At 40.7% G+C, this 16,053-nt stretch overlaps 2 protein-coding genes across 8 annotated transcripts; both read left to right on the forward strand.

Moving 5' to 3' along the window:
• Positions 1-1,531: 1,531 nt before the first annotated feature.
• Positions 1,532-11,633, forward strand: LOC103565192 (histone H1.4). Of its 3 annotated transcripts, XM_070584258.1 has the most exons (3): positions 1,532-3,747; positions 4,066-4,234; positions 11,239-11,633. In XM_070584258.1, the coding sequence occupies exon 1, from the start codon at positions 1,532-1,534 to the stop codon at positions 2,189-2,191; it is 660 nt and encodes a 219-aa protein (XP_070440359.1). In that variant the 3' UTR covers positions 2,192-3,747; positions 4,066-4,234; positions 11,239-11,633. The 3 variants fall into 3 exon arrangements, with proteins under 3 accessions (XP_070440359.1, XP_070440357.1, XP_070440358.1); XM_070584256.1 differs by lacking the exon at positions 4,066-4,234; XM_070584257.1 differs by lacking the exon at positions 11,239-11,633 and having other exon boundaries at positions 4,066-5,675.
• LOC139073278 (histone H2B type 1-M) lies at positions 3,358-11,633 on the forward strand. 5 transcript variants are annotated; one of them, XR_011529665.1, is made up of 4 exons: positions 3,358-3,747; positions 4,066-4,234; positions 4,602-4,684; positions 11,239-11,633. XR_011529665.1 is itself a non-coding variant. In XM_008541170.2 (2 exons), exon 1 carries the CDS (start codon positions 3,358-3,360, stop codon positions 3,736-3,738), a length of 381 nt encoding a protein of 126 aa, XP_008539392.1. In that variant the 3' UTR covers positions 3,739-3,747; positions 11,239-11,633. The 5 variants fall into 5 exon arrangements, 2 of the variants coding, with proteins under 2 accessions (XP_008539392.1, XP_008539393.1); XR_548237.2 differs by having other exon boundaries at positions 4,066-4,684; XR_548238.2 differs by lacking the exon at positions 4,602-4,684.
• Positions 11,634-16,053: the final 4,420 nt, after the last annotated feature.

A 16,053-nucleotide genomic window follows, 5' to 3' on the forward strand; every position in this document is an offset into this window, starting at 1 on the left:
ATTAATGTGATGTCCAACGCTCTGTTACAACACCCACAGAATAGTATCATATCACCTTATAGCACTGGCCAAAATTTTATTTTGTCTCTCAAGTACATGGCTTGCAGTTTTTAAAGACAATTCCATCCAGACCATTTTCCAAGAATAATTCCTTTGGTTGGGTTTTCATTGCCAACAACTACTCTTTGTTGATTGGGCAACCACCTAAATAAACCCACTCATTCAGAGACTCTGCAACGGATGTCTTCAGAGGGCAATGACTTAACTTGGATAGTCCCTCAAAACTCTACTTCTGAGATGGAAAATTGAACTTGTCATTCAATCCTACGTGTAACTTTTCTTTCTTATGGAGCTCTAGGAAGCATAGGGCCATTATCTTTATGATTGAAGCCATATTTGGTGTTTGGACTAGTCATTCATCAGTTATTCAGTAATAACAGGGTCTGGGATTCTCTAGTAATGGGAATAGGTAGGTTATAATCTACACTCCTCATTTATTTCCCCTTATGATCAATGTTTGAATTTCAATTCTAACTAGTGTATTACACTTTGATCCTGAAGCACACGCCAAAGAATTCAGCAAGACTGCAGACAAATTCTTCAAAGTGCATCTCCACTTTCAGTGGATTTATGGACATCATCTGTGTGTTATGTGAAAATTAATCCTTGTCCATCTGTGTACCCTTAGTATGGTTTGGACTCCCCTTCCTTACCAAATATCCTGAATTCAAGTTATCTAAACTCATGGAGCAGTTGTCCAGAGGAAGAGCAGCAACAGCCCCGCCCCCAACCCTTGGGAGCAGAAAGGAAAAGAATTATCCCAAGGAATTGTTAAAAATCCCAGATGCAGCGGAAGAAATAAGCCATGGGTGCATAGAGTGATGTCTCAGGGGTCCAAAATTTAACCCAAAATGGGCAATAATTTGTTTTGCATTAAACTAAACCAGTTTGATGAACTCAAATGCCCTCGGCTCAATAGGCAGGACTCTCCGAGGAGCCTGTGTTACTTCCCTCACTTAAGCGCAGATTTGTAATAAAAATCTTAATGCTAGTAGCATGGTTTTTGGACACATAAGAAGCTAACCACTTGGAGAATCATATTTGAGAGGTCAGAAAACTCCACACTTAAAGATCGGTTTATAATTTACGAAGAAAATAGAAAGTTTTGTTTCTCTGAGTTGAAATTTGACGAGCACGGCGGGAAATATTGCTGGTTTTTGGCAGAAGGTTTTATGCTTTCTTCATAATTTGAGACCTGCGTGAAGGCTGAGGCTTCGGGGATCATCTTTTGAGAAAAATCAGGCAATTCGGTGTAGAGAATTTTGATATTTTTGGCATTTTTTGAGGTGTAACAAACACAACTCGGGATCCGAGAGGACACTCTGCGGCTGCCAGCAAGGCGGGCTGGACAGCGCACCAATCACGGCGCAGCTCCGCCCTATATAAACGGGCGGGCGCAGCGGCGCTGCCCGAGTCCCGGCCAGTGCCTCTGTTTCCGGCTCGAGTTGCTCTTCCCAAGCCCGCCTTCAATATGTCCGAGACTGCGCCCGCCGCGCCCGCCGCTCCGGCTCCTGCCGAGAAAACACCAGTGAAGAAGAAGGCCCGCAAGGCCGCGGGTGCCGCGAAGCGCAAGGCATCTGGGCCCCCGGTGTCCGAGCTCATTACCAAGGCTGTCGCCGCTTCCAAGGAGCGTAGCGGCGTGTCCTTGGCTGCGCTGAAGAAAGCTTTGGCGGCCGCTGGCTACGACGTGGAAAAGAACAACAGCCGCATCAAGTTGGGTCTCAAGAGCCTGGTGAGCAAGGGCACACTAGTGCAGACCAAGGGTACTGGTGCCTCAGGCTCTTTTAAGCTCAACAAGAAGGCTGCCTCTGGGGAAGCCAAACCCAAAACGAAGAAGGCGGGTGCGGCCAAACCCAAGAAGCCTGCGGGAGCGGCTAAGAAGCCCAAGAAAGCCACGGGGGCGGCCACCCCGAAGAAGAGCGCCAAGAAGACCCCAAAGAAAGCGAAGAAGCCTGCTGCGGCTGCGGGAGCCAAAAAGGCAAAGAGCCCGAAAAAAGCGAAAGCAGCCAAGCCCAAGAAGGCGCCCAAGAGCCCAGCGAAGGCCAAAGCGGTGAAACCCAAGGCGGCTAAACCAAAGACCGCCAAACCCAAGGCAGCCAAGCCAAAGAAGGCGGCAGCCAAGAAGAAATAAAGTCTTTTGGCCAACTACTTAGAAGCTCAACACAACCCAAAGGCTCTTTTCAGAGCCACCCATAGATCTCATCAAAAGAGCTGTTGCACATTCTAAGGGGGCGTGGCTGGGAGGCCGCAAGTGAGAGGCGGGCCTCCGGGGATGGGAGGTGGGTTGTCAGTAATGGCTCCAGCTGAAACGGGTCTGGGCTTTTGGGAACTGTTACCAGACAGGTTAGAAGAACCTGGAACGCGGCTTGCGCGTCGGCCTACTTGCCTATCCTGTTTTTAGAGTGTTGAGAGAATGTTGGGCAGTTAGTGTGCACTAGGTTGGGAAGTAAATTTGCCCACAGTAGGACGCGATGCAGGAGAGCACGAATTTGGGGGCAGAAGTGACTTAGAATGTTACGCGTATGTTCTGTAAGTGTATGGAGGTCGCTAACGTATTACCGAAATTGACGAGGTGTGTACTCAGTATTTATTTCCTCACTGCAGGAAAGATTTGCTATTTACTGGACCACTTGCATTCACAACAAACCGAAAGACAAAATTTGGCAGATTAGGGGAAACTGTTTCCAAGTATTTCAACGATAACGGTCTGGTGGCAAAAATTCCCAGAATTTTTGGTAGAGAAGAGAGATCGCAATGTGAATTAAAAAGGCTCACGCAGCTCAGCATACTGCTGAGCTTCCGGTGGTTGGGATTTGGTTAGCTGCGGTGGGGATAATACGCTACCACAACGCTGGGCCAACGCTAGTCATGTAGGACATCAGCATGGCCACTAGGTGTCCACTGCTGCGGGCCCAGGCCCCATGCATGAAGTTGTCCTAGCGAGCACGAAGTTGCCTTCACCCACAAAGCTAAAACCAACCTCTTCTCAATAAAACTTTCGTCTGTTCTCTGAAATACACAGAGCAGTTGCTTGAAGAGGCTGTTTATAGTAGCTTTGGGTAGCCTAGTCTAGGCCTTCCGATTGGGTCAAAGCAAAGTAAAGAAATAGCCAATGAAAAGGTAGATCTGCGACTATCATTTACATTCGCAATCGTGACGACACAGTAAAATTAATCCAATCATGAGCGAAATTTTACTAACTTCATTTGAATACCGCATCTATAAATAAATGTGGCCTCGCTGGGGGTGATTATTTTCCCAGGTGTTAGCGATAGTGTTGTAACTTTTAACGCTACAATGCCTGAACCTACTAAGTCGGCTCCAGCCCCGAAGAAGGGCTCCAAGAAAGCGGTGACCAAGGCGCAGAAGAAGGACGGCAAGAAGCGCAAGCGCAGCCGCAAGGAGAGCTACTCGGTCTACGTGTACAAGGTGCTGAAGCAGGTCCACCCCGACACCGGCATCTCGTCCAAGGCCATGGGCATCATGAACTCGTTCGTCAACGACATCTTCGAGCGCATCGCGGGCGAGGCGTCGCGCCTGGCGCATTACAACAAGCGCTCGACCATCACCTCCAGGGAGATCCAGACGGCCGTGCGCCTGCTGCTGCCCGGGGAGCTGGCCAAGCACGCTGTGTCGGAGGGCACCAAGGCCGTCACCAAGTACACCAGCTCCAAGTAAACTTGCCAAGTAAGCGTCTTTACACCTAACCCCAAAGGCTCTTTTAAGAGCCACGCATGCTTTCAACAAATGAGTTGTAATTCTTTTATTCTAAAGGCTATTCTGAGGTTTCTCATACCAAATTTAAAGGTATGCTATCATTCTTTAATACTCTGTTACACCTGTGTAGGAAATACTTCTGCGTAGACAACAACAAAATAAATTGCGCGCTCATTATGGGCAAGTACAGTTTCATAAAAGCGTTAATCATTTACTATCACGTAACTAGATAGGAAATTTGAACTGAAAATGCCATTTCAAGTGTACAGCTTTCGTTTCCGTGTTTAGGTCTCCAAGTTGATCCTGATGTTGCTCCGGGACTTGGCGATGACCGCTCACCCAGAGCACATAAGCGCATGCTCTGACAACTTTGTTCTGCTCAGTTTCTTTTCTTTTCATTTTTTGTTTTCTTTCTTACCGTATACATATGTATTACTGAAAAGAGGCTGAAGACAATGTGAGTTTTCACGGAAATATTACCGAGGTCTTTTGGTTTGCTTGCTTTGCAATTGGTCTAATTTTTGCTTAAGGCTTTGAACGGCGAGTGGGGGAGGTAGAGGAGCAGCCTATACTGTGCCCAGCAGGCACCGAGGGAGAGGAAAGGGAAGCAGCTTTTTGAGACACCTTCAAATTTTGTCAGTTACTACACCTTTTCCCCAGACAGTCCTATTTAATTTACAGTCTTTCTCCAGCGTTCAGCTGTAAAGGTCTCTGGGTCACAAGAGAGAAACCTAATACTCAGTCGGTTAAGGTGTCTGACTAGATAGACCAATAGTTATCTCGGCACTGAGGGCCCCTTTTCAGTACCCTATACCCTTTCCCAGATGCCCCCGAATGTCAAGGATGGAGAGGAGGTAGAAAGGGAAGGAAAGCCCCTTCGAGCAGGATGTGGCTTCTGCTGCACAAGGTAGGATGGCTTTAAGGGTTTTCGGGGTATGGATTATTGTGGGGAAAATAAATCTCGGGGAAAAAAAAGCTGGGAGCTGGGAAGGAGTTGGCCAGGAGGAAAGGAATCCACGGTTAAGAGTTCGCCAAGAAAATTGCAAGGTGGATGAGGCTGGGCTGGGAATGAAGTGCTGGCTTAGATGGAGAATTTAGGTGGAGGGTGTTGGGTGAGGGAGGAATGAATTTAGAAATTCTCACGTCCATGATTTCCCAAACAAACATGGATTCATAGATTATGGGGATAGATTTTCCATAATGTGGCAAGCTGACTACCTGGATGGACAATTAAGATCCAGAATAGTATTTTTTAAAGTTTTAAAAGCAAGGGAGCCATTAAGAAAGTAAGCAACTCTCAGGCCCAGGGCCTTGGCCCATGTGAAACCCCAGGAACCACAGCTGGCTCTCACTCAGACCTGAGCTTTGCATTTTAGGGTGTTTGATTTTTAGGGTATGTGAAGCCTGTCCATGGTAGGGAGCCTGAGAAGAAATTTTTCCTTGTGAAGCTGAGACACCAGGCAAAAAGCTCTATCTTCAGAGTAAAAGAATGAACTAGAAATAGACAGACATACACACACACGCTCATCACAGATGATTGCAAAGAGTCTGCCCTGAACTTCTGCTGAGCAGGGTAGATTCCGATACTGAGAATTTGTACCGCAGGCCAGCCTTCACACTTACTTGGGTCTGACATTAGTACCACAGAGATTCAAACACCCAGGCTGAGAATCTAATTTAGGGATATCCCAAGCTGATTTTGTGCCCCTGAGCACCTGGTGAAAGCAAATACAAATCCTGTCTGGAGGCATAAGCTTCATTTTAGGTCTCAAGAAATCCCCACTGATGAAATGTGAAAGAAAATTAATGAGCAATTCACAGCCAAACTTAACCAAACATACTGTGAAACAAGACGTTATGACCAAGAATAACAAAAGTAACAGAAAACAGAAACAAAAGGACTAAAAAGAGGCAATTAGCAGATACAGACTTCAAGTGGCTAACTTTTAATATCTTAAAAAATATATATATTTGAAATATCTTGTGGGGCTAAGAATCTAAAGAAGGACCACACAGACTTGATAAAAGAGCCAAATAGAAATTCTAGAAAAACATGTGTGTGTATATACAATTAATTATAACAATTAAATTTAAAAGCTTCCTGGATGGCTTTACTAGCCAATTGGGCCAAGCTGAACAATTTTAATGAATGACATGCCTAGATCTTAAGGAATTATCCAAAATGCAGATAGAAGATGTACAAGTGAGTTTAAGAGATCCAGAATTAGTAGTAAAATCGTCGATCTGACATACCTCTGATGGTAGGACCCAAAGGACAACCAGAGAGAATGATGCAGAATTGAGATTTAAAAGATCATGGCTGAGAACGTTTTAGAATTGATGGATTACTCAAGTAATTAAAAATAAATTCAATAGAATGAAAAATGATGCAACAAAAACGGGGGTTGCCGGGTGACACTGAACCAAGCCCTATAAAGTCTTAGAAAAATTAGATGCTGATTTTCATAAGGTCATGCCTTCTAATCTGTATTGACAGATGGCATCAGACTGAAGCACTGTTTGAAATTCTGTGGAGGAGGAGGCGAATTGAGTAACTCATTATTTACATGCATTTTGTATCTAGCTAACTGCCAGATTCTGTTAACTCTAATCAATATTTAATGGCTGTCTTGATTTTCATTGCATGTAATACTATAATTAGCAAATAAAAATGTTGGACATTCCTTCCAATAACTATTTCTTTTAATTGCTTTTATCATGTTACTGTGTTAAAATCACAAACTGCCATGTTAGACATGCTAGCAGGCATCACCATCTTTTTCCTCCTTTTCCTGGACATGGCTTTGTAGTTCGTGATTGATAAATAATACTTGCTTGTGTGTGTGCGTATGGGGATTAGTTTTTATTGTGTTGATATAGTTTCCTTCTAATTCTCTTTTAAGAGTTTTTATTAGGAATGATTTCTGAATTTGTGGCAGCTGATGAAATCATGTGCTTTTTCTCCTTTAACCTGTTCCGTGAAGCACAGGGAGATTTCCTAATGTTGCGCCATACTTGCATTCCTAGGCCAAATCTTATTTGATCAGGTTGTATTATTATTGTAAATAATGGATGGCTAAATTTAAACATTATACCTGGATTTTTTTCCATCTCTATTCATACATAAAATAATTCCATGATTTTCCCCCTTTGGGTTTACCTTTATCAGATTTTGCCATTAAGATTGCAATAGCTTCAAAAACGTAATTGTGGGCCTCTCCTTTATTAATCATCTATTTCTGTATAACAAATTATCCCCAAACTAGGCAGCTTAAATCAGTGAACATTTATTATTTCATTTACTATCTGTGGGTGGAATTCACAAGTGACTTAGCTAGATAGTTATGGCTCAAGATCTCTCATAGGACTGAAGTCAAGATGTAAGCATAGGCTGTAGTCATTTGAAGGCTTGACTATAGCAGGAGGATTCTCTTCCAAGATGGCTCGCCTGCATGCCAGACAAGCTCCTGTTAGCTGTTGGCAGGAAGACCTCAGTTCATTGCCACATAGACCTCCCTGCAGGGCTAATTGACTGTCTTCAAAACATGGTAGCCGTTACTCTCTAGAAAGGGAAATTAGAGAAAGAGTGGGAGGAATAAGCCACAATGCCTTTCATGACCTAGTTTTGAACGTCACACACTGACACTTCTGCCACTTTCTATTCATTAGAAGCAAATCATTTAAATCTGGCATATTTCAGAAGGGAAATTAGGTTCCACCTTTTGAGGGAGAGAAAATAAAAGAATTGGTGGACATATTTTAAAGCCACCACATCATCTTTTTTATGCTTTAAACACTTGAATGTAAAAAGTATTTGTGTTTTACTGATTAGATAGCAATCAGCTACAAAATCACCTGAGCCTAGCACCTTTATAACTGGTTGATTTTTTAAGAATTCCAGTAACTTAGACTACAGTTGACCACTATCCACAGAGACAAAGGCCCATGAAACTCCCACGTGATGTGCTGATGGACTTTTCCCTGAGGTTGTAAAGGTCAAAATGGTGGCCTCTGCATTTAAATAAAATATTAGCTCAGCACACAGTAGGTACTTAAAAAAAAAGTATTGAATGAATTTAATTAACTTATCTAAGAAATCCTAAACTTCAATCAGTGAAGCAAATCTCTGGTGCAAGATCATTGTTGGAATGTTCAACAAACTAATACGGTTGGCCTTTTGGAAGAAGAAATCAAAGGGGGAAATAAATACAATAAAATTTAAAATATCAGAAAATACTGTGGCATATGAAAATATAAGAAAATAACAATATGGAAACAACCAAATTAATGAAATTTAAAATTGACAAGAAGTTAAAGCTAATTTAATAATTAAAATATAGACGTTAAGATTGATGATTGAGTAATACTAAAAAAAGGCAATGTTTAAAGTATAAGGTAGCAGATTAAGAGTTAGCAGAAGAAGGTAAAAGGAGAAGAAACTAAAGAGAAGAATTTAGTTAGGAAGGCTTATAAGGAGATTCTGGACGTGTGTCAAAATGCCCTAGTAAATTGTACTAAGGCTATAGTTCAGAGTATTTATTTATAAATCACTTCATTTAAGAGATGATCATTGAATGTCTCTGGGCTAGTCACTGTGATGACATTGGAGACGCAGAGAGAAATAAGATTGTGCTTTACCTCCTGGAGCCCTCAGTTTTGTAGACTAGAGGAAGCTTATAGCTAATTGCTTTCCTTTTCTTTTATCTTTCACTAAGGCCTAAAAAAGTGTTTATCACTCTTTGGAAATCTGCAAGCAGGTGAATAGATTTGGCTCATATGGGAACTACCATATTCATTAAATTAAGGCAAAAATATTCATCTCAATTTTTGAGTAATAAACAAAACACAGTAATATTAATAGTGTGACACAGTGTGGAACAGTCCACAGGACTCTCCTCACATCTGACAACCACAGAGTTCAGAGATCTCCAAAAGCACCCATAGATTTGATAATTAGCTAGAAGGGCTCACAGAACTCACTAAAAGCTACTATACACAAGGTTATTAGATGCTGTGCTCAAGGGTTTATTACGGCAAAAGGACACAGATGAAAATCAGCCAAGGGAAGAGAAACATGGAGCAGACCCCAGGAGGGTTCCAAACTGGAGCTTCTAGTACTCCTTTCCCAGTGGAGTCATGGAGAGTGTTAGCACCTACTTGCAACAATGTGTCACAACACCGTACATACTGCCAATTAGAGAAATTCACACAAGCCATGGTGTCCAGACTTTTATTGAGGCTTTATCATATAGACATGATGGTCTTCTCGAGTGGTTGATCTTTAGTCTCCACACCCTCTGGATGTAGCACAGATACCGTGTGACCCGAAGCCCCCAACATAATTGATGGTATTAGTCTATCCAGTGTAGCCCAAGGCCCCCTGGTAAACAAAGATATTGTTATCATGCAGGATATTCCAAGAGCCTAGAGATCACCTCCTAGCAAAGGGCAAAGTCCACACCTCTCTTTGGATGGGGTTAATACTTTACTACACACGTAGTTAGAAGAGAAACTATTATTTTTACAGTTTTGAATTAAATATCTATCCTTGACCATAAGTTGAGTTCCACAGCTATTTGCTTTTTATGATTGTTTGGTCAAGTGGTTTGGATATTTAGATTGACTACGGACCCAGAAATTATAAGGAGATTTCTTAATGAAGACTTTTTTCTACTTTATTCCGAAGAACAGTGTCAGCAGCCTTCTCCTGCACTTACAGCCTCAACTGCCCTGTAAACTGTGGCTGCAGGAAAAGAAGACAGGAGAGACAGAGATCAACTTTGGGGGAAGTTCGGAGTTCTTGAACTTCATTTTGGTAGCATGGGCATTCAGTCCTAAATAGAAAAAAAAAAAGCTTCCTTTTCTTTGTATGAACAGCAGCACTTGAGTGGCTTTTCCTTCCGTAAGCTATGACATTTGCTACTGTGGGCAGGGGCCAGGACTTGGAGAAATGTAAAGGAGTTATGCTTTAGAATTTTGTTTAAAAGTTTAACAGTGAATGTTAAGCTGTATTTCATAAATACAAAATGATATAAATATGACAGCCAAATTATGGCTATTTTTTTAGGGAAGAAGGAGGAGGAGCATGGGGAGAAGAAAAAAGGTGAGAGAAATTGAGCAGGACTCAGAAAAGGAACGGAAGAAGCAGATTGCTACTACAAAAGGGAGGGAAAGAGCCTAGAGACCAAAGAGAAGCCCACAGCCGACTGTGGTAGGAAAAAAGCAGAAAGAAAAAGAGGGGGGTGGATAGATAGACCGTGTCCTGTATTGAGCATTTGAGCTAGCTATAATACTTGTAAGATAACTGAAATATTCCCCACATTTCTTTGGTTTGGGGTCGAGTGGATTAATTAAAATGCCACCATATCTGAGAGACTTTCTCTGAGCAGCAGATGGCACCTTTCTGTTTCATTTTTAACTTGCTCTGTTCATTCTTCTTCATTATACTTAGCACTAACTGATATAAATTTGTTTATTGTTTGTTTCCTCTCTCCATCCTCAAGACTGTAAGCTCCACCTGGGTAGGGTTAATCTTTTTTGCTACTGACTCTCTAATGCCTAAGGCTGTTCCAGACACACAGCAGGCTCTCAATAAACATTTGCCGCATGACATAATTAAAGTGCACATATGTCTGTAACGACAGGAATAGAGGCCAGAGTTGTCAAAAAAATTCAATTAAATGAGTGACTCAGCCTTTCTGGGTCTCACTTTCTTCATCTATACAAGAAGAAGAATAATAGTACACTACTTAGAGTTATTTTAAGGATTACATGAGATAATTCATGTAAAGCTCTTAATACGGTTATGAACATTTAGTAAGTACTTAGCAATTGTGGGCAATTACTATATTTTCTTTAGTCACTGAATTAAAATGAAAATCAGAGTGGCTAATTCTCTCTGGTCAAAAACTAAAGGGAGAGAATATGAGCTTTTGAACTATTTGAATCTCATCTCAAGAAAGGTAGCTGGGGGGCCGGGCCGGTGGTCCAGTGGTTAAGTGCGCACGGTCCGCTTCAGCGGCCCGGGGTTCACTGGTTCGGCTCCGGGGTACAGATATGAAACCACTTGTCAAGCCATGCCGTGGTAGTCATCCCACATATAAAGTGGAGGAAGATGGGCACGGATGTTAGCTCAGGGCCAGTTTTCCTCAGCAAAAAGAGGAGGATTGGCAGCAATTGTTAGCTCAGGGCTGATCGTCCTCGAAAAATAAAAAAAAAGAAAGGTAGCTGGGGAATTTGGAACAAAGATCATATTATTCAGGAATATTTCTTGACTAAGCATGATTTGACTCATTAGCTATTAATTCTAATAATGACTAAAGTGTAAGTAATACTGGAACAGAGACTCCTCATTGCATGTTATACGAGCACATGTACACAGAACCCTCTTGGTATAGCAGATATTAATGCTGATGGCAAAATAGCACCTAACAAATAAACCCTTTTTATTTCTTCAATCAGGTGAGAGATATCAGTGCAGAGAAGAAATGAATGCAACAGTAACTGAAAATGTGAATGTGCCCATTGAAGTTTTGAAGTATGAAGTCTGATCTGCTGGAGAATGATTGATTAGTGTGTATATCCCACCCAAATCCAACCCATCTTGGTTTGCTGCACATTGATTCCGCAAAAGGAGATCATTACCTGAGTGGGAGAGCCTAAACAAGGTGTTTTAGCTTTTTCATTTTATTTTTTGTTTGAATTATAAAAATAGAATTTACTTCTGTTACAGGCCTAGTTACTGGGAATTCATTATTTACCACAGATTATATTTGCTGAGAGAAGTCAGAACGAGAGAATAGCAAAACATTTGTAAATGAAATGTTATGATTAATAAAATCTGTGAATAATTGGAATTCTGCACTGGTCATTGATTGAAATCCTTCTCCTAAGATCTCCCCTTTACAGACATACAATTTACTTATTTTTCACTTTATTTTCTGGCATCAAGGTCTGAGTGGGTAAGGCCTAAGCACCATTTTGGCTTTGGTAACGATCTTGAAGGTGAACAACTTAGTTTAGTTAAGCTGACATTTGAGAAGTCACTTTCAACATCCGATTTAAGGGAAACACAATACTTTGCAGCATTCTTAAACTTGTGTGCACCAAAACTACCCGAAGGTTTTTAAAATCGTAGATTGCTGGGCCCCTGTCACAGTTTCTGATTCACTGGATCTGGAGTAGGATTCAATAATTTGCATTTCTAAATTATCCAGTGGATGGTGCTGCTGCTGCTGGTGGGCATCGCACTCGGAGAACTGAGATTTAAAATAGGACATGAAAATTCCCTGAAATGCTACTAGTAAATAGCCACACAAACCCGAAAAATCACACTGAGGTTTATACCGGGGCCTGAAAATGGGCAGAGGCCATTCTCCTCCCGATGCAGCCGCTCCGGGGTGAAGAGGTTATCGGGAACCTCCGCGTCCCGCCTCCGCCGGCTCCCCCGTAGCCACGCCCCTCGCCGCCGGCTCTCTCATAGGACCGTCCCGCCACGCCCCTCCACGCCGGCTCCCTCATTGGGCCGTCTCGCCAGGCCTTAGGTCCCGCTGGTCCCCCAGCGGAGCCTCACGTTACGCATACGACACATGACGGTACTCCTGCCCCACCTTGGGGTGGCCGGTGCGCTGACATCGGCCAGTCGCCTGCGTCCGAGAGGTTTCCCGGTGGCTGCCCCCTGCTGGTGCGCAGACTCTGCCAACGCGACGTCTCTCTACAGGCTGCCGGTCTCTCACCCGAAGACTCCGAGCAATCCACTGGGTAATTCGCAGATAAAACAGAGAACCGAGCAGTTTGAAGACCGAGAAGCAGAGCAACAGCTCTATTGGTCTTTTTCCTTCTCTCCCGGCTGTTTTTCTGAGCTGACCCTTTCCCTCATCAGTGATTGAAGACACCCCTCATAGCTCACTCCCCAGGACGCCTTGCCTACACCACCCCCATTTATTGCCCTCACATTTATAGGACACTTTGTGTGAGGATTATGTGTGTGTATGTGTGTGTGGCTTGTAATTTTCTACCTGAATAGCTATGTTTTTTAATTTCATCTTCAGGTGCACGCAGGGCCGACACCTATTAGGCACAGGGCCTAGGGCCCACAAAAGATAATGTGGCTCATGAAAATGTTTTAATTTCTTCTAAAATCAGAAGAAAAAATGAACTTTTAGGTCGACGAAAACTTTTTATTATGGAATATTAATATATTAATCCTTATATAATTTTAATAAGATTGCTATTATTTTTGTTATTATTTTAATGGAGAGGGGGGGCCCAGGAAGGAAGCACTGCACAGGGCACACCAAAGACAATGCCGCCTTGGGTGCAGGTAGCTCACAACCTTTCCCAGTTACTTTTATTAAAATAAATTGTTTTCTTTTTTTGGGCAAACACCCAGACACATTTTCAAGTGCTTTCCAGGTGCTAACTCATTTAATCCTGGTAACATACCTGTGAACTACTGTTATCCCAGTTTTACCAGCCAATATATTAAGTCACACAAAGCTTCAATTAATTTGCCCTACATCATACAGTTCGTAAATTGCAGAGGGGATTCTGATCCAGGCAGTTTAGCTCCAGGGTCTCTGCTCTAAACTATTACACTAAAGACAATGTCTCTTGGTAACTCTAAGCAATTAATCTCAATAACAGCAGGTAAACTTTAGACCAAACTCTCTAGTGAAGCTCCTCTGAGCTCTCTTCTTGACTTGGCTTATAAAAACTTGAACAAACACTAACATAGTTTGTAACAGCTCAAGGCTGTATTCCTAGGATGACCCTAGCCCCTCTTAAAGTGCCTACCTTAAATCGGGACCCACCATTCCTTTTCTCTTTCTTTCTTTTTTCTTTGAATCATCTTGACTATTTTTCCTCATCAACATGAATTTTACAATGCTCTACTAAATATCCAGTGGGGTTTTGTAGCAAAACACTGAACTGTTAGGTTGTTTGGGAATTTATGAACACTTTAGCATGTTGAGTCATCAGAAAACAAACACACTACAGTGTGTATGTATCTCTTAATTTAAGTGGATCTTGTATGCTTCAGTGACATTTCATAGTTTCATTCATATATATCTGGAATATTTTTTCTTGGATGTAGAATCCTTAGAATGTGTTGTACTGTTGTGAATGATGTCTAGTTTTTCCATATCAATCCAAGATAGGTCATTACTATTGTCTAAAAAGGCCATGAATTTTTATATGGTGCTCATATAGCCATCATCTCCGTTGAGCTCTGTTAGATCTACTTGTTTGTTTATAGATTGGAATGGATTTTTCCAATGACGTATTATTTTCAAACAATAAAGACAACATCTTTTCTTATTGAATCCTTCTTCTTGTTACTTGTCCTTGTCTCACGGTATTGGCTGGGCCCTTGGTGCCCTGTGGAATAGGACTAACACCACAGAACTTTGTCTTTTGACTCTTTGGGAATCCTTCTAAAATTGCATCATTAAATCTTATGCTCACTGGAGGTACTCCTTATGAAGTAAGTAGCTACTCATTCTTATTCTAGTCTGCTGAAAATATTTATGATGGAGGAGTGTTACATTCTAGCAAATACTTTCCCAGTATCTATGGAGATAATAGCTTTTCTCTATTAATATCTTCCACTGGCAGATTTATGATGTTAAACTTTTCTTCCATTCTTGGACTAAATCCTACATGATGTATCATTATTTTAAAAATAATATGGTCTCTTGGTTTCCATTTGCTTGCATTTTAAACAGTTTTTTAATGAATATTCATAAGATGAGACCATAATTTTCTCTCGTCTCTTTGTTTCTATCTTTTTTTTGTATTGTTCCTGTCCAGTTTAAATAGGTTATACAATTTCAAAAGAAAAAAAGGAGGAAAGCCACTTTTTTATGGAAACAACTTTTGTAAAATAGGGGTTATCTATTCCTTACATTTCACTAAAACCTGTGAAACCCTACTGTGCCTGATATAGTTTGTGTTGAAAAGCAAGGGAGAGACTTTCTTTAAACCACCTGTCATATTTTCTTAATCATAGCTGGTTTATTCAGCTTTTTTATTAAATTCTTTCTTGAAAGTTATCCCTTTCTGTTAAGTTTATTTTTTTGTAAAAGTTATTCATAGTGTTCTCATGGTTCTTTATATCTCTGTTTTGGCAGCTACTTTTCCCTCTTTAGTCCTGTAACTTGTTCTCCCCTACACACGCAATTTTTTTTTTCTAATTAGTTTTGCTAGAGGTTTATCTGTTATCATGAGGCTTTTCAAAAAATGAGCTTTTGGTTTATGGATTATCTCCATTTTTTCTATTTAATTAATTTGTATTCTTTTTAAATTTCAAAATCGATATACTTAAAATATTATGTCAAGGTAAAAATTCAGGAGAATCTATAAACAAACAATTAAATCTAATGAGAACTCAACATAGTTGATGGATCTATGAGCATCACATAAAAATTCATGGCCTTTCTAGACATTAGTAATCACCTATCTGGGATTGAAATAGAAAAATCAGACATCATTCGCAACAGTACAACACACTCTAAGGATTCTAATTCTTTCTATTTTATTTCTGTTTACTTTCTTGTTCTTTTTCTGGATTTTTTTGTTCAATATCTAGTTTACATCTCTTCAGTGTTTCTAGTTCCTTAATATCTGCATTTAATATTAATATATGCAATTAAAATTATATATTTCCCTTTTAGTACCACTTCGGTTACATCCTACAATTTTCATATGTCTTATTCTCTTTCATACTTGCCTTAGAACAGTACATAGTTTCCCTTATGATATTAATTCTAATTCATGGTATTTAAAAGTGTGTGTTTAGTTTCCAAGCAAATGGGAAGATTGTTTTATTTTTACTATGTTAAAAAAAATCCTTTATATTGCTCTTTAATTAGATTATGATAAAAAAGTACAATGTAGATTATGATAAAATAGTGCAGTGTACTAATTCTTTAGTGTCTACTGTGACTTTTTCTGAAGCCAGGGTTGAATTTTTGAAATTATTAAACGCGTGCTTTGAAAAAGTCAGGTATTCTTTATGTGTTCAGTGCAGGAATCATACATAGACCATGTTTGTTCATTGTGTTGCTCAAATCTTCTATAACCATACTCATTTTTCTTTGCTTATTATATGAATTTTGAAGAGCACAATATTGAAAGCTTGCCTTACAATTGCAAACGAAGTTCTCCTTCTAATTCTGGTTACTGTTTTAGTGGTTGTGTGGTCAGGTGCATACAAGGTCCTGAGGGTTACATTTTATCAGTAGATTTTTATTTTATTATTTTGAAGTATAGCTC

The sequence above is a fragment of the Equus przewalskii genome, chromosome 19 (assembly GCF_037783145.1).
Source record: "Equus przewalskii isolate Varuska chromosome 19, EquPr2, whole genome shotgun sequence".
Classification (NCBI taxonomy): domain Eukaryota; kingdom Metazoa; phylum Chordata; class Mammalia; order Perissodactyla; family Equidae; genus Equus; species Equus przewalskii.